We start from the raw sequence: 22092 nt of genomic DNA, 5'->3' as shown, positions 1-22092 counted from the left end.
AAGAGTCTCAAGCTGTCGCCCTGGGTAGAGTGCTGTGGCATCACAGCTCACAGCAACCTCAAACTCTTGGGCTTAAGCGATTCTCTTGCCTCAGCCTCCTAAGTAGCTGGGACTACAGGTGCCCACCACAATGCCCAGCTATTTTTTAGTGGCAGTTGTCATTGTTGCTTAGCAGGCCTAGGCCGGGTTCAAACTCGCCACCCTAGGTGTATGTGGCCAGTGCCCTGCTGATTGAGCTACAGGCGCCGCTGACAGTTTTATTTTTAACAAATGATTTTGAGAAAACTGGATATCTTCACAGAAAAGGATGAAGTTGGACCCTTACCTCATACTATATACAAAACTTAACTCAAATTGGATCAAAGACCTAACTATAAGACTTAAAACTTTAAAACTCTTAGAAGAAAACATTGTGTAATATTTCTTCACAAAGCTGAGAAAGGGTCATAACATTGGATCTGGAAATAATTTCTTGGATATGGCACAGGCAACAAGAGAAAAAATAGACAAATTGGCCATAATGAAAAGTTTAAAATTTCAACAGATAATATTAACAGTGTAAAAAGACAACCCAGAGAATGTGGGAGAAAATAATTGCAAGTCATATTTCTGACAAGGGATCGATATTTACAAGTTTTAGAGTTCCAGAGAACTAAAACTCAACAACACAAAGAACAATCAGGTGGCTCACACCTGTAATCTCAGCACTTGGGAGGCCGAGGCTGGTGGACTGCCTGAGCTCATGAGTTCAAGACCAGCCTGAGCAAGAGCGAGACCCTGTCTCTAAAAAATAGCTGGGTATTGTGACAGGTGCCTATAGTCCCAGCTACTCGAGAGGCTGAGGCAAGAGAATCACTACAGCCCAAGAGTTTGAGGTTGCTATGGGCTCCAAGCCTGAAAATAGGATCTTGAAAAGATATTTGTATACTCATGTTCACAGCAGGATTATTCACAATATAGAAACAACCCAAGTGTCCACTGATGGATGAATGAATAAGTGTCTTAGTTGTTTTGTGCTGCCATAACAGAATACCTGACATTAGGTAATTTATAAAGAATAGAGATTTATGTGTTACAGTTCTGGAGGCTGGGAAGTCTGAGGTCAAGGGGCCCACATCTGGAAAGGACCTTCTTTTTTTTTTTTTTTTGAGACAGAGCCTCAAGCTGTCGCCCTGGGTAGAGTGCCGTGGCATTACAGCTCACAGCAACCTCCAACTCCTGGGCTCAAGCGAGTCCCCTGCCTCCGCCTCCCAAGTAGCTGGGACTACAGGCACCCGCCACAACGCCCGGCTATTTTTTGGTTGCAGCCATCATTGTTGTTTGGCGGGTCCGGGCTGGGGATTCGAACCCGCCACCTTAGGTGTACGTGGCTAGCGCCTTAGCAGGTTGAGCTATAGGCGCCGAGCCTGGAAAGGACCTTCTTGCTGCATCATCCCCTGGTGGAAAGCAGCAGGGTAAGACAGCATGAAGGAGAGAGAAAGAGGCCAGAACTCATATTTTCACTAGGAATCCAATGCCAAGATAATAGCTTACAACCATTCATGAGGGCAGAGTGACTTCTCAACACTGTTGCATTGGGAAATAGGTATCCAATACATGAACTTTGGGGGATATGTTCAAACCAGAGCATTAAGCAAAATGTGGTATATCCATGCAATGGAATATGACTCAGCCTTTAAAAAGGATGGACATTCTTCAACATGGATGAACTTTGAGGATTATACTAAGTGAAATAAGCTGGTCACACAAAAATAAATACTGTATGATTCCATTTATATGAAGTACTTAGAGAAAGAAAGTAGAATAGTGGTTTCTAGGGATGAGGGAGAAGGCAGAATGGGGAGTTACTCTTTCATGGGTATGATTTCAGTTTTATAAGATGAAGAGTTGTGGAGGTGGGTGGTGGTGACAGTGACCTTATGAATGCATATCATACCACTGCAGTGCGCACTCAAAAATGGTTTTTACTGCAATGAAAACTTGAAACCAAAACCAAAATAAACCCTAAAAGAATATCCACCCCTGTAGTCTGGAGGCAGAAGGATGTCTTGTAGGTGAGACAAGAGGAAGAAGACAGAGGAGGGACCAAAAAGACGAAAGCTGGGGTTTGAAAGACCATGCTGGGAGTCAGACCAGGGTCAGGGACAGGTATTTTATCTCCTCTTCCATTTGTGCTAACAGAGGGTCCTTGCCTGGATGTCATATTCAGATGTGCATCCGAATCAATGTGGAGACACTTGCCATCCACTAGAACAGCAGATGGTCAATTGAGTAGGTAGGAGGAGTTGGACAATAGCTATGAGCTGATCCCTGGGATGGGCATTGCTGAGGGCAGATGGAGAAATTGAGTAGAGCCTCTTTAATCAACACAGATGGGCTTTCTGTGGGAGCTGGGGATCTCAATGAGTGAAAGGAAATCCAGCTGAGAATTCTGGAATAGGTTGAATAGAAGAAAGGATCAGGAGGGAGCAAGGATGTGATGTGAGAGAGCAATAAGGAGGCCAAGGGCATCAGGGAAGTCAGACTATTCCTCCGCTCCCCCCATCTCCAGGTAAAAGCTGCAACCATTTTGCAGGGTGCTCCTGGCCTTTCCCAGGATCAAACTCCCCACCCTGGTTGATGGCACCATGCAGCAATGCTGGCAACCAAGGAGTTAGTTAACCTTAGGCCAGCTGGCCCTGGGGTGGTGTGAAGGATTGACTGCCACCCACTCCTGTACTGTGCAGCAGAACCAGCTCTACAGCTGGGAACCTCCGTAGAGTCCAGGGCCCTTCCTGCCAGCCTGCTGCCTGAGGGGTTTCAAGCGCTGGGTTCCTATGGCTTATCCTGGATTCCCATCCTCCACCCCAGGATGGGGTCCGCTCGGCTTGGCTAGAGCCGACAAATCAAGCCTGGGCACAGACCCACAAACAAATACGCAGTCTCTCGGCTGCTCCTTAGCCTCCTGGGTTAGCAGGCCAGGGCGACCTGTGCTGTCTGAACGCAGCACTCGCTTCTCAGAGAAGGCCGAGGAAGAATGGTGGGGGCGGGGCTGGGGTGAGAGTACTGGAGGTGAGGACCTCCTTTCTCCAGGCGGGGGGTGGGGGGGAAAGACAAGTGGCACCGACCACGAATCAGAAACAAGGGAGTAGATGGATAGGAGCTCAGAGACTCCAGGTGAGGCGATGAGTCCCAGGCATTGAGCTTGGGAGTGGGCAGACCGCTTCTTCCTTCTTCCAATCTGTCTCCCCAGGGGACCCCCTCCGCCCTCTCTAGGGCCTCAGCCTGTCCCCTTCCCCCACAAACCCTGCACCCTCTGCGGATTGGTCCCTGGTCTGCTGGGGGGCGGGGCCCGAGGGCCCTGACGTCACGGGCCGAGGGGGGCGGGCGGCTGGGGGAGGGGGTGACGGGCCCCGGCTCAGCACCTCGGAGAGCTCCCTCCCCGGCCTTGTTTTGCTCCCGAATCGCCGCCTGGGGAGGGAGCGAGGGGGCCAGACACCAGGCGCAGAGGCAAGGGCATGGCCGTGGTGAGGATGAGGGGCCCCGGCGGGCAGAAGGCCCAGTCGTGATCCGGCGAAGGGTCCCAGGCGCCGGGCCGGGTGGGGGGCAGCGGGCGGCGGCATAAGTGGCCGCACATCTGGATGGAAGCGAGCTTTGTCCAGACCACCATGGCTCTGGGGCTGTCCTCCAAGAAAGCGTCTTCCCGCAACGTGGCCGTGGAGCGTAGGAATCTGATCACCGTGTGCAGGTGGGTGCTGCTGAGGGGCAGGGGATGGGGGGTGGGGAGAGGGTTAGGCGGGCTGCGGAAGCCTGGACTGACTGTCCCCTCGGGAATGTGCACAGCAGCTGCAGAGAAAAGGGAGGGAAGCAAAGGGTTAAGAGGAGTGTGTCCACTGTCCCTCCCAGGTCTAGAGCCCAGACCGGGTTTGTAAGTCTGGTCCCTACCCTTCTAGGTCAAGTCAGGCCTATGCTGGGCCTGGGGCCTCGGGGGTGAGGGCTGTTTAATTGGCACTGCAGCTTCCTGTGAGAACCAGGAAGTGACATTGTGTGAGGGGGAGGAGTAGAGATGGTTGGTTCCCTTGCTGGGAGTGGGCAGCAGGGTGGGCAGAGGGGAAACCATGAGGGGTACCCCAAGAATAATCCCCTCATTTTCACCCCCTGTAAGCCTGGTCTCTTCCAGATGGGCTTTCCAATATTCAAATTCTAGAGCAGAGAAGGGCAGGGTCAACTGGGCATGTGAGCAAAGCCCCTGAATCTATCCTGCGGAGAGAGAGGGGCAGTGCACAATGCTATGGGATGGACTGAGGGCTTGGGTCTCCAGGGTTCAAGGAGAGGAGATTAGGAGGCCAGGACCATCGGTTCCCAAGGGTGGTACTACTGCAGGGTTGGGGAGTTCTCCCTCTTTCTTAAGGTCCAGGAAGTGATCATTCCCGCTTCAACTCTGCAGTGACTCACCCTCCCTATCCTGCAGCCAGGAAATGGCCAGGTGCTCAGCTCCTCTTTTTGCAGCCCTTATCTGCCCTCACCTCTCCCACTGGGATCCCCAAGCCAGCTGCCTTCTCCACCTGTAACCTCTTGTGCCCACAGGGTGTTGCCCTCTCAGGGCAGGAAGTTCCTGGGGGCAGGGCCTCTATTGTTGTCCTTTGCCAGCCCCATCTGCCCGCTCCTTCTCCAGGAATCAGTATCCACCTGATGCCCTGGCTCCTGGCTCCCACACCTCCTTCCATGTTCCTGGGCACACTCACGGGCATTCTGCATCTTTCTCACAGCATCACACCCCTAGTGCCCAGCTCAGTGCTATTCCCATCAAACCTCCTTTAAAGTGTCTGGAACATTATGGAAGGAATGAGTGCAGCAATGGCTCAGTCCAAAGTGCAGGCCACTGCTTCTACCCTCATTTCCCAAACCCTGCTCGTGTGGTATAAAACAAGGATTTCTGTCTCTGAGGCCAGATGGTCATAAGTTGAAACTCTTACTTCATCAGTTATTAGCTGTGCAACCTTAGGAAGGCTCCTAACCACTTGGGACCTTGGGTGACTCCTCATCTCCATTTTGGATGTAATAGCCACATCAAAGAATGGTAACAGCATAATCTGTGCAGGAGCCCAGCCCAGTGCCCGTTCTGATGACTGTTTCTGACCCAGTCTTCTACCTTAACTCATTAAGTTCCTACCGTTTCTCTTGCTTGCCAGGGTAGTTGAGACTCTTGAGTGTGAGGGGGAAAGAGAGAACTATCCTTGGCCAGGGCTGGAGAAGCAGAGATTCTGGTGGACTGGAGAAGGCTTAGAGCTGGGGGGTGAAGGATAGAGTTTGGGGGGATTGGGGACATTACAGAGGCTCAGAAACCCCTCGGGCCCCTGCTGCCTCATCACTGTCACGTGGTTCGCCCACAGCTCCCAGAACAGTTCCCTTTAGCAGGCCGCAGGCTCCCCTGGGCCCTGGCCTCCCTATCTCCATGGTAACCTGCAGCAGCCACTGTACCTCCTAACAGGGAGCACACTATGGGGCTCCGGGGGCGATGACCAGCTCTGCAGCACCCTGAAGACAGATACCAGATGGCTGCCATGCTGAATCCAGCCCCAGGCCCCACTGAGGCCTGACCCAGCTGACCAGGGGAAACTATCCAGTTGAGGGGGCATAGTGAGGCCCAGATAATGCCTTAAACACAGACCCCCTCCCACAGGCCAACCCCTTACTGCCCATGCCCAGTAGCCCACGTACACCCACCTTCTCCTAGCCCTCTCTAGGATCTAATCTAAAATTTAATGAGGCAAGTGTCATTGTTCTGTTTGGACTTAGGAAGAGGGGCCTTAGAAAGGGGCCCAAGGCCATGTGAGTGTCATGATGAAACAGGATTTGAATCCAGCAGGCTGCCTCCCCGTAGTGCAACTCCAAGATTGACCTAGCTCTGATCTTAGGCCAGACCAACTCTAGGAATGGGGGCTAGAGGCTCCACTGTGCCACTGGCCTGAGGCTAGAGTTCCAGGGCTAGAGCTCTGTGAAGTGAAGGACAGAAGATAGAGAAGCAGGGACTGAGGACCTTGGGTGACAGCCACTAGGAGGCCACAAGATGTAGAGGGAAAGCAATGGCTTTGGAATCAGACATACCTGCTTAATTTCTCATGAACTGTGTGACTCTGAACAGACTGGTCAACTTCTTAGACCCTCAGTTACTTTATCTATAAAGTGGGGATGACGGTGCTAGTAAGAAGTACCTCCCAGGGTACTTACCTCAGTGGTGAGGACGGGTGAGGTGATACTTGCAAAGTATGGTTCTTGGCACATTACAGGGCTTGATGAATGTAAGAAAAAAAAAGGTTAGTTCCAAGCATCTCCCACATTCCTGGACGCCCGCCTCTGTTCTGCCACCCACAATAGGACAATAATGGGATGATAGAGGCTGTGTCCTCATCCCTGCCCCACCCCACTGCAGGGATGGTAGGTGGAAATTGCAGGGGTAGAGACTGCAGAGGGAGCCTGAGGCTTTAACAGAGTTGGGAAGGGGCACAGGGGCAGGGGAAGGAGCTTGGCTCCAGTCACTCAGCAATGGTTCCTTCCTCCCCAAGAAGCTAGTGTCTGGGTCCCCAAGCCTCTTCCAGGGATCTGCTGTCACTGCCCCTTCCCACCCAGTGTGCATATCAGACCCACACCCTGTAGCTCCTCCTGCCCCCACTCAGCTCTGCACTGCCTGGTTCTGGGCAGCTGGTGTGTGGGAGTCTGAGCCGGGAAGGAAAAGGAGGAAGGGGGTATCTATGTGCCAGGAGCCCACCTGGCCATCCAGGGTGCCCACGTGCCATGTGTAGAGTGCCAGCTCACATGCCCTGACACAGGTAACCTCTGTCCCCAGAATGGACTGAGTATTGTTCTGGCAACAGCAGAAGAGAGCTCAGGGCAGGGGCCCAAACTGTCTTCTAACTCCTAGTTCACTCCCAACTCTTACAGAGAATTGGACTCTGAAGGGTGGTGCAGGAGGAGGGGGCTCTCGGTGCCTCATTTTCCTACATATTGTGTCAGCCTCTCTCATTCCTTGCTCCTGAAGACTGTCTTCTCTCCTTTCACCCACTCTGTCAATCAGTATTCCACCTGTCACCCTCCCTACCCACCTGCCACCCTCTCACACCACATGACATGGCACCTCCATGGTCACTGCCATCTCACCTGCCTCTCCCTCTATTCCTTCTGCCTCCACACTCTTCCTGACCCTTCTCTGCCCGTCACTCCCCGCTTTCTGCCTGACACCCCTCCTCTACCACCATCACCCAGTCTCCTTACCTGAAACCCCACTCCCTTGTCTCCCTGCCCCCACCCAGGTTCTCAGTGAAAACGCTGCTGGAGAAGTACACAGCGGAGCCCATCGATGACTCATCGGAGGAGTTTGTTAATTTTGCAGCCATTTTAGAGCAGATCCTCAGCCACCGTTTCAAAGGTGGGCCCCGGATCCCACCTTGCATTGTCCAGCTGTCCCAACTCCCAGCTTCTTGCTGTCCCTGATGTACTCTATAGATTTCTGACCCATCATTGACCCTGGCCCCCAACCTGGGCTATGCACAGATGCTCATGCAGAGAGTTGGGAAAAGGGGAGAGGTCTTCTGCCCAAAAGCCACATCAATGGGCATGCAGCTCCCTGCTGGCACGTCCTTTGCATACATGCATGTATGTGCACACGTGTTTAGGGGAGGCATTATGTGTGGGTGGCTGCTTATCCTTATGCATGTGAGTGCCTTAGAACATGGGCCCTCTCCAAACTCCCTGGTCTTGCTGAGCCCCCTCCCTGCCCTGGCTCAGCCTGTGCCCAAGCAGGTCCAGTGAGCTGGTTCAGCTCAGATGGGCAGCGGGGCTTCTGGGACTATATCCGGCTGGCCTGCAGCAAAGTGCCCAACAACTGTGTGAGCAGCATTGAAAACATGGAGAACATCAGCACAGCCCGAGCCAAGGTGAGGGGTGGGCAGGGCTGGGGTGATTGCTCCCTGCTCTGGACACAAGGGATCTGCCTGCTCCTCATTCCTTATCCTCTGCCCATGGCACTGAGGAGAAAGGCCACAAGAGGGCTATACCCAATGCTGGACACATGGGTCCCTCTAGGGCAGCAAGTAAAGGTGAGCATGCTTTCCAGGGCCGGGCATGGATCCGGGTGGCACTGATGGAGAAACGCATGTCAGAATACATCACCACGGCTCTGCGGGACACCCGGACCACCAGGTCAGATCTCTCGGGCAACTGGGTCCCAGTATGCATGCTCATTGCCTAAATAGTTGATCCTTCAGTTCCTGTGGCAACCTTCAGTACCCAGACTATGATTCCCAGTGCACACTGCTAGTTTCCTTCTTCTAGCCTGGCCTCAAGTCCCAGAAATACACTTTTAGCACCACCACCATCACTTCCAAGTCAAATTCCAGCGCCCATCATTTCCCATCCTGTCATACATAACTGTACCCTTGGACAACCTCTGGAGGAGCCTCAACCATGTGCCCTTTTACTTGTGGGCTTTGCTCCATGAGTCACAACATATGGCCCTGTAGGCTTTCCAAACAGTGGCAGCAGTTCTGTACTTGCTACCCACGGACCCAGAGTCCCAACATGCAGGCTTCGATCCTCTGGCTGTGGGTTCACAGGGGTCCCAAGACAGAATGTGCCAGTGTGGTAAAGTGTGTTTGAAGCTGTCTGGGCACAGTGGGGTGCGGTACCTTCCCCTGGCCCAAGTGAACACACTTAACCTGATGTTTTCACCATATTCTATCCCCAGTTTGCATGTTTCAGAGTTCATATCAGTGTATCAGAGCACCTTCTGTCTGCCAAACACTAATGATTTAAAACTGATTTGAAGAATCTGGGTGACCCAGTACTTGATGGAGAGGAAGTAGCTCAGAGGATTGGGGGGATCTCTTCTCAGGGAACACCCATCCTAGTAGTAGGTGGGGACTCAAGCTCTATCCCCAGGGAGCCCCAGCCTGAGAGGGTGAGACAAGATCCACACCTGAAAGCCAGGCATTCTGGGGGGGTGCCTGCAGTTCCAGCTACTTGGGAGGCTGAGCCCAGGAGTTTGAGGTTGCTGTGAGCTATGAAGATGCCAGGACTGCCAGGACACTACCCAGGGTGACAGAGTGAGACTCCATATAAAAAAAAAATCCACACCTGAATGAGATCAGGAAGGCAATATCTCCTTCCTTCACGAAAGGTTTGCAGTAAGGGGACAAGAGAAGTCACAGGGGTGGGGCTCCCTGGGGGACACGGCACCATCAGTCCCTCCCCCTCTCTCCACAGAAGGTTCTATGACTCTGGAGCCATCATGCTGCGGGAGGAAGCCACCGTCCTCACTGGGATGCTGATCGGACTGAGCGCCATCGACTTCAGGTGGGGTTCGCCTGGGTGGTGGTGGAAGGGGCTAGCTCCCCCTCAAAATGTCCACATCCTATCCTCTTATACCCACCCCTGACTCTGTGGCTCCTTTGCCCCCAGCTTCTGTCTGAAGGGCGAAGTCCTGGACGGGAAAACCCCCGTGGTCATCGATTACACGCCCTATCTAAAGTTCACCCAGAGGTGAGCAGCCTGATAATTCGGGTGGGCGTGGAGAGGGGGCACGGGGATATCCTGTTTACACTGCCAAGAGGTCTGGTGTGGGCGTTATGTGGTGGGACGGGGACCGGCCGTGCCGACTGCTCCGTTCCCCAGCTACGACTACCTGACCGACGAGGAGGAGCGGCACAGTGCCGAAAGCAGCACCAGTGAGGACAACTCGCCCGAGCACCCGTACCTGCCTCTCGTCACCGACGAGGACAGCTGGTACAGCAAGTGGCACAAAATGGAGCAGAAGTTCCGCATCGTCTATGCGCAGAAGGTGCGCGGCGGGGACGGGCGGGGGGAGGGCCGGGCCCTCTGGCCGCCGCCGGGACGCCCCTCCGCCCAGGCTGAGCCGGCGCCCCGCAGGGCTACCTGGAGGAACTGGTGCGTCTGCGCGAGTCGCAGCTGAAGGACCTGGAGGCGGAGAATCGGCGGCTGCAGCTGCAGCTAGAGGAGGCGGCCGCGCAGAACCAGCGCGAGAAGCGGGAGCTGGAAGGCGTGATCCTGGAACTGCAGGAGCAGCTGTGAGCGCCGCCGCCTGCCCTGACCCTACCTGCCCTGCTACCCCGTAGGCCCCTTCATCACCCCATTGACTCTAACACCGCCTTTCCAGTGGTCTGGCCAGCTCCACCCCAAGACCCGGCAAAGGCCTTCTATCATTGTCCTCAACTTAAGACTCAGGGACCTCCAACAGTTGGCGTCACATTTTATACCCAGCATCAGCTAGAGCGGCCATCCAACATTACTGCAGGGACCCCGACATTATTCACACGACTTCTAATGTTACTCAGTGACCTTCAGCGTGACTGCACCCTTCCCACGTTTAACACCCCTCTGATCCACAGGCCCCCTGACATCACCCATGGTTCCCCTTAACCCTGCCCCTACCAATTCTTGTAACAATTCCTCCTTAAACCTTTCTTCCCTGACCTTTCATCTTGACTCCTCCTCCCCCAGACTCCCTATTACCGTAACTCCAGGGATTCCCCCAGCTGACCGCTACAGCACTCCATTACTACAACTCCTGGTATTAGTGTACCAGTCCCATGACCCCTCCACCGCAGCATTGCCTCCCAGGACCCGCCCCCCACTGAACTCCAACGTCGTATTCACATTTTTGCTATTCAGGTTTCATTACTAAGCCCTCCTCCACCCCTTCCAGAATCTACCTTTCCCAAAGTCCTCACACTCCCTGCCAGGCCTGACGACTCCTCCCCCTCCCAGGACAGGTCTGATCCCTGGAGACCACGCCCCTCTGGCCCCGGGTTCCAAGGAACTCACCACGCCCCTGGTCAACCAATGGCCTTCGCTGGGAACGCTCAATGGGGCTGAGGGTGCCAGCAATCCCAAACTCTACCGGAGGTAAGCCCCTGCCAGGCCCTGCTAGGGCCTGAGTGCATCCTCCCAGCAACGGGAAGTGGGTCACACGAAATCAACTCTACTCTGCCACAGACACAGCTTCATGAGCACAGAGCCGCTGTCAGCTGAAGCTAGCCTGAGCTCAGACTCCCAGCGCCTGGGAGAGGGCAAGCGTGACGAGGAGCCCTGGGGCCCCATTGGTGAGCACCCCCAACCTGTCATTCAGCACCCCTCCAAGAAGGGTTGAGGCAAAGCCTTGGAGTCAGGCCCTGAACAATCCCCTTTCTCTCTCTCTCAGCTCTGAGAGTTTAACACAGCAATTAAGAGCTTGGTTTGGGATGTAAGGCAGAACCCTACGCAAATCCTGGCTGTGCCTCCTCTGGCTATGCAAGATCAGCCAATTGCTTCACCTTGCCAAGCCCATTCTCATCTGTAAAATGGGGGGGGGGTATTGATCAATGTCCAGCATGTAATGAGGGTGTGGATGGCTTTTGATGTCGTGACATACTCAAGGGGGTCTCAAACTCTTGAAGATTCCTCAGCCTGATTCACTCTTGTCTCACACACACTGTGAACTACTTGCCTGACCATTGTTTCCCCCTTTTCTTTGGCTGCCAGGAAGCTCAGAACCAAATTAGTGGCTCCCTTCCAGCGAATTCCCAGGACTTCAACGCATGCATTTTGTGTTGACCTCACCCCTGGCTTCATGTTGGTTTTTCCCATCCTAGTTTTCCCTGTGCCTGGATTTCCTGTCTTCATTTTTTATAACAAACCACACTGTACTGGATGACCCTAGATCTTTAAGACAAGGCAGGCTGTGGACATGTAACCCTGTCACACTGTGTGATTGTCTGTGTGTCTGTCTCCCCACCAGACTGTGAGCTCCATGAGGGCAGGGACTGTGTCTCGTCCATTCTCTGTATCCCCAGTGCTTGGAACAGAGCAAATGCTCACTGTGTGTTTAATAAATGGACAAAGAGAGGGATGAACCTCAGGGGGAGACAGAGACATAAAGTGACGATTACAATACAGTGTCCCTAGCACTGTTCATGGCATGGGCAGATGTTTAATTGAACATAGCAAATGCTCCAGAGGATAACAAGGAAGGGGGCGGGGAACTTGAGGGCTACCTCTCCTTTGCTCACCCCTTTCCAACTCACACACATGCAGACCCATTGGCCCAGCCTCACCCACCCTCTCTCCCCAGGGAAGGACCCCACGCCCTCCATGCTGGGCCTCTGCGGCTCCCTGGCCTCCATCCCCAGCTGCAAGTCCCTGGCGAGCTTCAAATCCAACGAGTGCCTGGTGAGCGACAGTCCCGAGGGCAGCCCGGCACTGAGCCCCAGCTGAGGAACGGCATGGGCAGTGCCAGCCCCATCTGCCAGGGGCTGCGGACACCTGCTACCTTTCTTCAAGTCCCCCAATCCAGGCCACCCTCTAGAGAACGCTGTGCCAGTCAGGGCTCTCTTGGGGAAGGCAACCCCCTCCCCTTGCCTGTATTAGGCAGGGGCTGCAATGGGATGCTGGCTGGGCCAGGAGGAAGGGGCACCAAGGCCACAGGGAGCCTATTCTATTCTGGTGATCTCCCCATGCCTGCCAGCTCCATTCTGGACTCCCCTCCGCTCATCTCCCCCACCGTCCTCAGGAACTGGTGGTCCAGCCTCAACATCCTCAATCCCCACGCCTCTCCCATCTGTCCCCTGGAGTCATTCCTTTTCCATCCCCCAGGGGAAGGGGTTCTGAGAGGATCAGGCAAATAAAAACCAGAGGACTGAGGGGAGCCTTGTCTGTGAGGGGCTGGGATGGGGCCCCTCCTGAGGTCAGCAGATGGTGGAGCCAGAGCTTGGCCCATAACCAAAGTTGGACAGAACCAAGGAGTGGCTTTTGTGTGAAACATCCTAAGTATTACGTTTGTCTAGGACAGGACCAAGACACATAAGCACCCCTTCAACCTGATATTCCTTTTTTGAGCCAGAGCCTCACTCTGTTACCCTGGGTAGATAGAGTGCAGTGGCAACACAGCTCACAGCAACCTCAAACTCTTGGGCTTGAGCAGTCCTCTCACCTCAGCCTCTCAAGTAGCTGGAACTACAGGAGCCCACCACGAAACCTGGGTAATTTTTCTATTTTTAGTAAAGATGGGGGTCTCACTCTTGCTCAGGCTGGTCTCAAACTCCTGAGCTCAAGCAATCCACCAGCCTTGACTTCCTAGAGTGCAAGGATGACAGGTGTGAGCCACACCAGGCCCTGATATCCTTTAATAACTTGCTCACCCCAGGCTGACAAGAGGCCCATAACTTCAGGAGCAGGGTGGAGATGTGCTCTGGGAGTGCCATGTCCCTAACATCAGCCCGAGCATTTCAGCTCTGGCCTAAACATGTAGACCCCATTCAACCTTACTCACAAACTCCGAGACACACAGCTCCAATGGTTCTCAACCTTCCTAATGCCGCAGCCCTTTAACACAGTTCCTATGGGTCGTGACCCACAGGTTGAGAACCACTGGCTTACACACTGCTGTTGACTCTCCTCCTTGGCTCTGCCAACAACCCTCAGGCCACCCCCAAAACAGCTCTGTCAGCTTGACCTCCAGCCCAGCCACTTAACCATCCTTAAAATGCCACCAGCCACAAAGCTCATGTCAGGCAAGCTACCCTCCCTCCTCTAACGTTACTGAATGGTCCCTTAAGCAGAGGTGACACCACCCTTCACTCTAACCCTAACACAGTGGGCCTCTTCGTGGATGCCACTCAGGGCAGCCAATGCCAGCACCAGGGCCCTTCCCAAGTCTCCTCTTACAATTCAGTCCTCAAGGACCACCACTTTTCCCCAGCCACCCCAAGCTCTCCACAGTCACACACACAGGGTAGAAGCTCATCATCTTTAGACTTAAGGAATTAACAGGGGTAGGGGAGACTAAACCAGGCCCAAGGTTTCTGGGCTCCTAGGGACAGGCCCAGCTACAGCAAACACCAAGGGAAACACAAAGTAGGAGGAGAGGATGGGGGACAGATTTGGTCTTGAACTTGGTGGTGGGGAAGTGGTGATCTTTAGGAATCAGAAGAAAAATGTCTGTGAGGATGGCTAGGGCAGCCCCCAGGGCAGCCCTACTCCCCCGGGCTTGTTGTCATGAGGGAAGGGAGCCAGTCCGTCCCCTCAGTGCTGAGGAAAAGGCACTTGGCTCAGTCTCCTCCTGCTCGCCCCATCTGTGGAAAGATGGGGGTCCTTGTCTTCTTGACCCTTTTAACAGCCCAGGGGCCGGTCCTGGTTGAGCCTCTGGAAGAAGTTTTTGCCAAACTCGTAGGTGCTGATCATGATGGCACAGGAGGGGGCGGCCTTGATGATTCTGGGGAGGAAGCCTAAAGCAAGAGGGGGCCAGGTCAGGGTCCCAGAGGGCCTCCACCAGCCCAGGGAAGGAAAGGACACACATTTGTGTACACACCTGCAAAGAGTCCCCGGGTGCCTGACTCAGCCTGGATCCTTCGCAGCAGCAGCCAGGTACTAGATGAGGCCACATGCAGGGGTGTCACTGCAAACAAGAGGCCAGCTCAGCAGACCCCAACAACTCCACTCACACCCTGCCTGATCCATCCCATCAGGCTGGCCCTCACCTCTCACAGCCTCCCCTGCTCCCAGCGCAACCTGTCGCTGGGTCTTCACCACATCGAAGGGTAAAGTCAGTACTGCAGCTACCTGATGGGGTAAGGAGAGGGCTTAGCTCCATTCCTAGGACCCCCAGCCCCTGAATCCTGGGGGGTTTCTAGGGCTAAGAGGAACGAAGGCCTCAAAGGACTGCTAGGGAGAAGCGAGTTCCCTGACATGCAGGTAATGAGCCCCTATGTGGGAACTCTCAAGAATCCTCAGCCAGGCACTCACCGTCCCTGAGATGCCGCCAGCCACAAAGCTTATGCCCACAGATGTCTGGTCCTTTGGCCTGAGCCCATTCAGCCAGCTCTTCACCAGCTCATAGTTGAACCAGTACAAGGCTAGGGTTTGGGGGGGAGCTCTCATTAGAGATGGGGGGCAGTGAGGTAGGCTGCAGACCCCCCATCCTGCACAAACAAACCACTGCTCCCTCCCTCGTTGTGAGGCTTGTCTGTTACATGCTGGGCCCTGTAATGGGCTGCCTGTAGGAGTTAGCCCACGGGAACCTGAGCAGATACTCTCTGCTGGGTCCCTTTCCCAGATAAGAAAACTGAGACTCAGAAGTGGCTTCACAGTCATCAATAACAAAGTAGAAACTTGGCAGTAGACCCTTGCACATCATCTTCCTTACCCCAGCCCCTACACCCCTGGATGCCTACCTGAGAAGGGCACATCTCGAAGGACAGTGGGACCCCAGCCTAGCCACAGTGAGCGCCAGCCGCCCTGAGCCACTGCAGCACGGATGCAGGCACCCAGCTCCCGGTATGACACGTGCTGTGCCTGTAGCTTTGTGCGCATAAGCTCCAGGGGGCTGATGACAGTCACAGTGCCCACTGTGGTGGAGGATAACAGGGAGAGGTCAGGTCATATGCCCTATGTTACCCAGCTACTGCCTCAGGGTCTAGTGACCTAGAACATTCCCCTCCCCCATAGGCTGGGGCTGGGAGCGAGGAATGACTGGCTCAGGCATAGTAGGGATAGAGAACAAGGGCTCAGGGCTGTGCTCACGGCGGGCAAGTGCGCCAGCCACCATGGGTGCGTAGAGGTCAGAGATCAGGGCTTGCGTGCACAGGAAGGCCTTGAGTTGGTCGTATGCAGTGAAGTAGATGGCGGTAGCTGGTACAGTCATCACCCTGGGACATTGACAGAGGTTAGGTAAAAGTCCTAAACATCCCTGGACCACCCAGCCAGTCAATGGAGAGCCAAGGCATCAACGGGTACCAGGGAGGATGACACGCAGGATCAGGTGACTCACAGAGTGGCTGGAAGGCCGCTCCACAGGGTCCTGGTGCCCTCATGCCTCACAATCTTCACGAAGGCATCCTAGCCAAGTGAGCACCAGTCCAGGAGAAAAAGGAAGGACACGAACTAAGCCTTTGATGGGCTGGCCCAAACTAGGCCTTTGCCTGAAACCTTCAGCCACTGCCCACAGCCCCCGGTCCTGCGGGAGGCAGTCAGCCCCTCAAGCCTCCACATGCAATTCCAGTGGAGTAAACTCCTATTTACCCTTCAAAACTTCATGGAGGTTCTCTGGAAAACCTCCTACCAAATTAAATGGGCTACCTCTATATGCCTTGCACTACCTGCTCCTTTCTGGGTCTGTTGCTCAGCCATACTAAACCCCTAGGGAATGGCTGTGGTTCCTCCACTGCTCCTCACCAAGGTGCCAGTGAAGCGGGTAGGGTCTTGAAACCAGGTGGCACAGCGGGCACCATTTGGGCACAGGTACAGGGGCTCCAGGACACCATTGCAGTACAGGAGGCACTTCCCTGTGGATTGGAGAGAGGAGGGCACTGGGGAAGGTCGGGGGCATTAGGATGACAGGAGCCTGAAATCTTGAAGTCAGGTGGGGAGCCCCCACCCCTAGAAGACCAACAAAAGCTTAGATCCCTCTGTGTGGACATTCTGCTGGCAGATGTGACCTGCTAATTCATGGCTGTGGGGCCCACTGCACTAGGGACATTGGGACTCTCCATTCCCGGCACCCTCCCAGGCTCCCTGTGACTTGGGGCACTCACGTTTGGCATAGGAGAGGCTCCAGAATCTAGAGGAAGATGCCAGCTCTAAAATACAAGACAACACCTCAAGTTAGGAAAGCCCCCAATGCGTCTGAGGGCCCCTATCTCTGGGAGAGCCTGTTTTTGTTCATGTATCATCCTCCATTGGTTCCAGGGCTGGGCACTCACCAGTGGCCACCGAGGGGCGCTGAGACTGCAAGCGGACCTTTACCACGTCCAGAGGTGTCACTGGGAGAGAAGGCAGGTTTGAAGACTCCTTTCAGGAACCCACCTGTAACCCCTCTCAGAACCAAACTGCCTCCAATGTCTGGTCTGTCCCAATACCCAGCTGCCCACACCCCATCTCCCCAAGTCTTACTGAAGAGAGAGGTGACCACAGCCCCGGTGCCTGAGGCCACCATTTGTTGGAGGGGGCTAATGCCCCCAGGGTCCTGGTCAGCCATCTTGTAGCTTCTATCCTGAAAACCAAACCTCAGTCAAATGGAGCACCAGCTCACAAAACAACTCAACTGGAGGAGCAGAAAGAAGGCCATAGGCACTTTAGGACTTTAAACCACTTTGCCAGCGGGGAAACTAAGGCTCACAGAAATTAGCTGACCTACCCAAGGTCACTCCTCCGGGAGCAGTTTGGAAGGAAGCCACCCATTGGTTAATGGCAATAATGGCCCAAGGCCGTTCTCTCACCCACATCACATATGCTTACTCTGCACCTTCTAAGTACAGGCTCGGGCTTCTGGCCCAACGGCCCAAATATGAAAACACCTGAGCAGCCCCACCCCCACTCCAGCACCCGGTCCCAGGGGCGGGCACGTGGAGCCCCGAGAGGCGGCGTGGAGAGGTGGAGCTGGACAAAGAGAGGAACCGGTAAACTAATCTGATAAATACAAAGAGCTCGTTGTCCCCTCGGGCCTGCAGACTGGGGGGGGCCCGGCCTGGCCCTGCCCCGCCCCTCCCGAGGCCAGGCCGACTAGGCCCGGCGCCTGCACAAGAAAGACTCTCTCTTCCTTCTCTTTTCGAATAACAGGCCCGGGGCTCAGGCGAGAGGCCGGGGAGCAAGGACAGGGAAAAGGAATCTCTCTTCGACCCTCAGTGACATTCCGTGATCGGGACCCGCGCGCAGGGCCGCGAGGTGAGATAGACTACGTCGTCCCGACGGCCTGTGACTGTAGACCCCCAGCCCTAGCTCTGGGACCCCCAGAAACCTTACTCCTGCCTCTGCCCCCAGCCAGCCCCCTGCCCGGCCTCGTCCCGCCTACTTGGCTCTAGGCTGGTGCTCGCGCGGCGCGGCGCCCTGGGCCGGGTCGGCCCATAGCCGCTACGCGGCCCAGAGCAGGGTCCGCGCGCTCTAGCCTAGCAGCCAGGCCGACGCCGACGCCGAAAGTGGCCGAGTTGGCCCCACCCCCAGAACCGATTTCAATGCTCCGCCCCCTGAAGGCCGACAGGCCACAAGCCCGAAGTGACGCCAGCCCCGCCCACTCGTAGTCTCCTCTAGGACCTGCGGTTTTCCAGCCCCTGCACCCGCGGCCTCCGGAGCTGGTAGCGCTCTCGCCTTGTGCGCCCTGAGACTTTTGGGCCGAGGTCGCGCTCACCACATAGCGCCTTACCTGGCAGTGGCACCACGCTGGACTGCATATTCTCCCAATCCCCCTCCCCGCCGACACTCAGGTCCAGCGCTGCCCCGCGAGCTCTGGAGACCGCAAGGGTAGCGCCGCGGCGGCGTCGGGAGTGAGCACCCTGAGGAGATCGGACAGCGATGGCGCACGTCACCTGCTGGTCTCTGCGCCGAGCTTTTGCAACTTCAGAAGCTTTATCTGGCATGGATTCGCATCAGCTCTGTTCTACAGATGACGGAACGAGTTGCAGCTCCCAACGCACTTCACAGGAGCTGGGGGCCCGGGTGGGCTGAGCGGGAGCCCAGGGTGCCCTCGTGTGACCTCGGGCAGGTTACCGCAACGCTTTGGGCCGCGGCTTACTCCTGCGCCCTGTGAGAGCGGTGCCTCGGGGAGAAAGGGCATCGATGCTTTGTATTGGTTTTCACATTGTTATTTCTTTTTAATCTCAAAACTTTTTAAAGTAGGTGATTAGTCAAATGGGTTATTTGTATAGGCGGCACCCGTAGCTCAGCGTACAGACGCTGAAATGGGCTTGAAGAGAAGACTCGGGATTCGAACCGGTCGATGCTTTCCCTACTGCACCAGCCTCCCACGGAACGTGTCTGATCTCGCTTCTCGAGGGGGACACGTTTCTCTCCTGGGTCATCCGCGCCGCGGAGACCCCACCACCCACCTGGCCTTCAAAACTTTCGCACCGTGGGGATTATTTGTTCTAATGCAGAGACCTGAACCTTGGCTGCTAGCTTGCGCCTTTAAGGAGGGTAGGCTGTGACTTTGACGTCACTTATTTCCCAGCCCCTCAGACCCCAAGTGGTGGACTCTAGCGCTGGAGCCTCCCATTCTGCCGGCGCCTACCGTTTAGCACGTGGACGCCAACGGGCCAACTATCAGCTTTCCCTATGAAAAGGTCTTAGCGTTCCTGACCGTTCAGAAACCCCAGCTTTGGGGGCAGGGAGAGAGCAACCTGGCCTGTGAAATGGTACTGATCAGGAGGGCCATTTCCATTCCCTCTATCCCAGAACTGCGTTCAGACATGACACAAATTAATTTTTAAGGCGAGGATCTAGTCCCCATTAAGGTTCTTTACAACCTCAAAAGTTTTCCGGTAAGGCAGCGCCTTTACCACTTATGCCCGGTAAGCCTAGCACTCTGGGAGGCCAAGGCGGGTGAAATGCTTGAGCTCAGAAGTTCAAGCCCCGCCTGAGCAAGAGCGAGATCCAGTCTCTAAAAGCTGACGTTGTGGCAGACGCCTGTAGTCCCAGCTACTTGGGAGGCTGAGGTAAGAGAATCCCTTGAGCCCAAGAGTTTGAGGTTGCTGTAAGCTATGTCGCCAGGGCACTCCACCGAGGATGACAAAGTGACTCTGGCTCAAAAAAAAAAAAAAAAGCTCTGGAGCCAGTGCTCTGACTTGACACGCCAGCCCAAGCCTGGAGGACAGAGGAGGAGGTAGCCACTGGCCTGGCTGACTCAGCCAAGGTATACATTAACTGTGTACCCTGTGGTCCTTCCACAGCAGTATGTGTATGTGTGTATATATATATATATATATATATATGCTCCCCTGGGGCCTCCTCATACAGCTGGAGAAACAAACCACTTTTACCCGTAAAAGGAGAGTAAAATAGTATCAGGAGTAGTTTTGGAGACAGGTACAAATCCTCACTTGACACCCACGTAACTAGTATATCAGGAGGCTGAATTCTTCCAGGGCGAGCCCTGGGGAAGGGGCAGTGTCTCCTTTAGCTTTTACCCCCAAGGCCTAGGAAGACATCTAGGGTAAAGCTCAGGGGTCCACACATGGGGAGGACCCCATCAAGGCCAGCACTGTCCCCATCTAGGATAGCCTCAAGAAGCAGGAACTAAGGCTGCACAACCACTGACTGCCACCCAGCATCCCACCACCACCAGCAGCCAGAAAGAAATCCAAATTCCAGGCATGAAGGTAAATGGAAAGTCTGATCCTGAGGGTGGGAAGGAGTAGAGGGGCTATAGAGAATTTTCTTGGGAAAATTGGAGTACATTGAATAAGGTCTGTGTGGCAGTTATCACTTTATTGATGTCACATTTTTTGAGTGTAGGAGAATGTCCTTGTTCTTAGGAAAGGCACACTGCAGTGTTTAGGGATGAATGTAACTTAGTCTCAAATGGTTCAGAAAAGAAAGAAAGAAAAGAAAAGGGGGAGAGAAAGAGAGAAACAATGTAGCAAAATATTAACAAGTTATGAATTGGGAGAAAGGTTTGTGGATGCTCATACCCTTGCAACTTCTCTGAAGTTGTTTATATAAAAGGTTTTCTTTTTCTTTTTTCTTGAGTCCCAGAGTCTCAAGCTATAGCCCTGGGTAGAGTGCTGTTGTGTCACAGCTCACGGCAACCTCAAACTCTTGGGCTTAAGAGATTCTCTTGCCTCAGCCTCCCAAGTAGCTGGGACTACAAGTGCCCGCCACAATGCTCAGCTATTTTTTGTTGTTGTTGCAATTGTTGTTGTTTTAGCTGGCCCAGGCCGAGTTCAAGCCCAGCAGTCTCAGTGTATGTGGCCTGCACCCTACCCACTGAGCTACGGGTGCTGCTTATATAAAAGGAGTTTTATTTTTATTTATTTATTTATTTATTTGAGACAGAGCCTCAAGCTATCTCCCTAGGTACAGTGCTGTGGCATCACAGCTCACAGCAACTTCCAACTCCTGGGTTCAAGCGAGTCTCCTACCTCAGCCTCCCAAGTAGCTGGGACCACAGGCGCCTGCCACAGCACCTGGCTATTTCTTTTCTTTTCTTTCTTTCTTTTTTTTTTTGAGACACAGTCTCACTATGTCGCCCTAGGTGGAGTGCTGTGGCGTCACAGCTCACAGCAACCTCAAACTCTTTGGCCCAAACAATTCTCTTGCCTCAGCCTCCCAAGCAGCTGGGACTACAGGTGCCCACCACAAAGCCCAGCCATTTTTTGGTTACAGTTGTCATTGTTGTTTGGCAGGCCCAGGCTGGATTCGAACCGGCCAGCTCAGGTGTATGTATGTGGCTGGCGCTCCAGCTGCTGAACTACAGGTGCTGAGCCATGCCTGGCTATTTTTAGAGATGGAGTCTTGCTCTGGCTCAGACTGGTCTCAAATTGGTGAGCTCAGGCCATCCACCCACCTTGACCTCCCAGAATGCTAGGATTACAGGTGTGAGCCACTGTGCTCTGCCTGTCTATCAAAATTCTAAATGCCCAGACTTTTGACCCAGCCAGGGCACACTTCTACAAATGTCTCTAGTCACCTACTCACACAAGTGTGGAGTGATAACATGAACTTGCCTTGTTACTGCAGCCTTGTTTGTGACAATAGAATGTCCCTCAAAAGGGAACTGTTATCTCCATTCCCCAAATAACACGCGGGCTAGTAAGGGCTGCAGATCTCTACTTCATGAGTAAAACAATTTCAAAGACAGTTAAATCAAACAGCAGGCCCTGAGAGAGCCCTGGATAGTCGCTCTGAACAGTAGCACTACTGTCCTCTAGGGGACATTTTTGAAATTTCTGAGGCCATTGCCATTTCTGGTTGTCACAGATTAGGGCTTTTGGCATCTGATGGATGGCAGGTCAGGGTTGCTAAATGTTCCATAAAGGGTAGGAGAGTCTGATCCAACAAGGGCTTTCAACAACAAGAATACCTCTCAATTCTCCTCTGTCTATCTTGGCAATCACATTCATGAAAAACTAGTTTGTAATTATTATATTAGACCCAGAAGCTAGATCTATTTTATTTTATTTATTTTATTATTATTATTATTTTGCGGTTTTTGGCCAGGGCTGGGTTTGAACCTGCCACCTCCAGCATATGGGGCCGGCGCTGCCCACTCACATCTTTTTTGAACAGTTTTAATATGTTTTACACTGAAATTTCCAGAAATAAAACTACTATGCAATCCTCAGGAAGTTTAGCCTT

The 22092-nt window shown here is 54.0% G+C and overlaps 2 protein-coding genes across 4 annotated transcripts; one reads left to right on the top strand and one right to left on the bottom strand.

Annotated features, from left to right (window-relative positions):
- The first annotated feature begins 3393 nt into the window (after window positions 1-3393).
- Window positions 3394-12671, top strand: RUNDC3A (RUN domain containing 3A). Of its 2 annotated transcripts, none has more exons than XM_012803094.2 (11): window positions 3394-3727; window positions 7290-7405; window positions 7765-7913; window positions 8093-8178; window positions 9241-9330; window positions 9436-9516; window positions 9649-9814; window positions 9904-10061; window positions 10762-10899; window positions 10990-11096; window positions 11515-12184. In XM_012803094.2, exons 1-11 carry the CDS (start codon window positions 3621-3623, stop codon window positions 11532-11534), a joined length of 1218 nt encoding a protein of 405 aa, XP_012658548.1. In that variant the 5' UTR covers window positions 3394-3620; the 3' UTR covers window positions 11535-12184. The 2 variants fall into 2 exon arrangements, with proteins under 2 accessions (XP_012658548.1, XP_003786320.1); XM_003786272.3 differs by having other exon boundaries at window positions 3606-3727; window positions 12104-12671.
- A 1092-nt stretch (window positions 12672-13763) lies between these two features.
- Window positions 13764-17965, bottom strand: SLC25A39 (solute carrier family 25 member 39). Of its 2 annotated transcripts, none has more exons than XM_003786271.2 (12): window positions 17816-17965; window positions 16918-17017; window positions 16728-16787; window positions 16560-16604; window positions 16201-16334; window positions 15797-15864; window positions 15550-15674; window positions 15201-15374; window positions 14773-14882; window positions 14508-14589; window positions 14339-14425; window positions 13764-14255 (listed from the first exon to the last, which is right to left on the bottom strand). In XM_003786271.2, the coding sequence occupies exons 2-12, from the start codon at window positions 17000-17002 to the stop codon at window positions 14140-14142; spliced, it is 1086 nt and encodes a 361-aa protein (XP_003786319.1). In that variant the 5' UTR covers window positions 17003-17017; window positions 17816-17965; the 3' UTR covers window positions 13764-14139. The 2 variants fall into 2 exon arrangements, with proteins under 2 accessions (XP_003786319.1, XP_003786318.1); XM_003786270.2 differs by having other exon boundaries at window positions 16201-16310.
- Between the last annotated feature and the right edge of the window lie 4127 nt (window positions 17966-22092).

This window comes from Otolemur garnettii, unplaced genomic scaffold, assembly GCF_000181295.1.
Source record: "Otolemur garnettii isolate 467f Iridium unplaced genomic scaffold, OtoGar3 scaffold00018, whole genome shotgun sequence".
Classification (NCBI taxonomy): domain Eukaryota; kingdom Metazoa; phylum Chordata; class Mammalia; order Primates; family Galagidae; genus Otolemur; species Otolemur garnettii.
The sequence above is the reverse complement of the archived record's forward strand: the minus strand, read 5'-3'. Positions and strand labels throughout refer to the sequence as shown.

What these genes read in the sequence shown, in the direction of transcription:
- RUNDC3A (XM_003786272.3), top strand. Translation starts at nt 3,621, where the DNA reads ATGGAAGCGAGCTTTGTCCAGACCACCATGGCTCTGGGGCTGTCCTCC. An exon ending in CCTCAGCCACCGTTTCAAAG is followed by an intron (nt 7,406 to 7,764) that starts GTGGGCCCCGGA and finishes GCCCTGGCTCAG; the next exon opens with CCTGTGCCCAAGCAGGTCCA. An exon ending in GCATCGTCTATGCGCAGAAG is followed by an intron (nt 9,815 to 9,903) that starts GTGCGCGGCGGG and finishes GGCGCCCCGCAG; the next exon opens with GGCTACCTGGAGGAACTGGT.
- SLC25A39 (XM_003786271.2), bottom strand. Translation starts at nt 17,002, where the DNA reads ATGGCTGACCAGGACCCTGGGGGCATTAGCCCCCTCCAACAAATGGTG. An exon ending in CCCGCTTCACTGGCACCTTG is followed by an intron (nt 15,865 to 16,200) that starts GTGAGGAGCAGT and finishes TCACTTGGCTAG; the next exon opens with GATGCCTTCGTGAAGATTGT. An exon ending in GGCTGGCGCACTTGCCCGCC is followed by an intron (nt 15,375 to 15,549) that starts GTGAGCACAGCC and finishes CCTCCACCACAG; the next exon opens with TGGGCACTGTGACTGTCATC.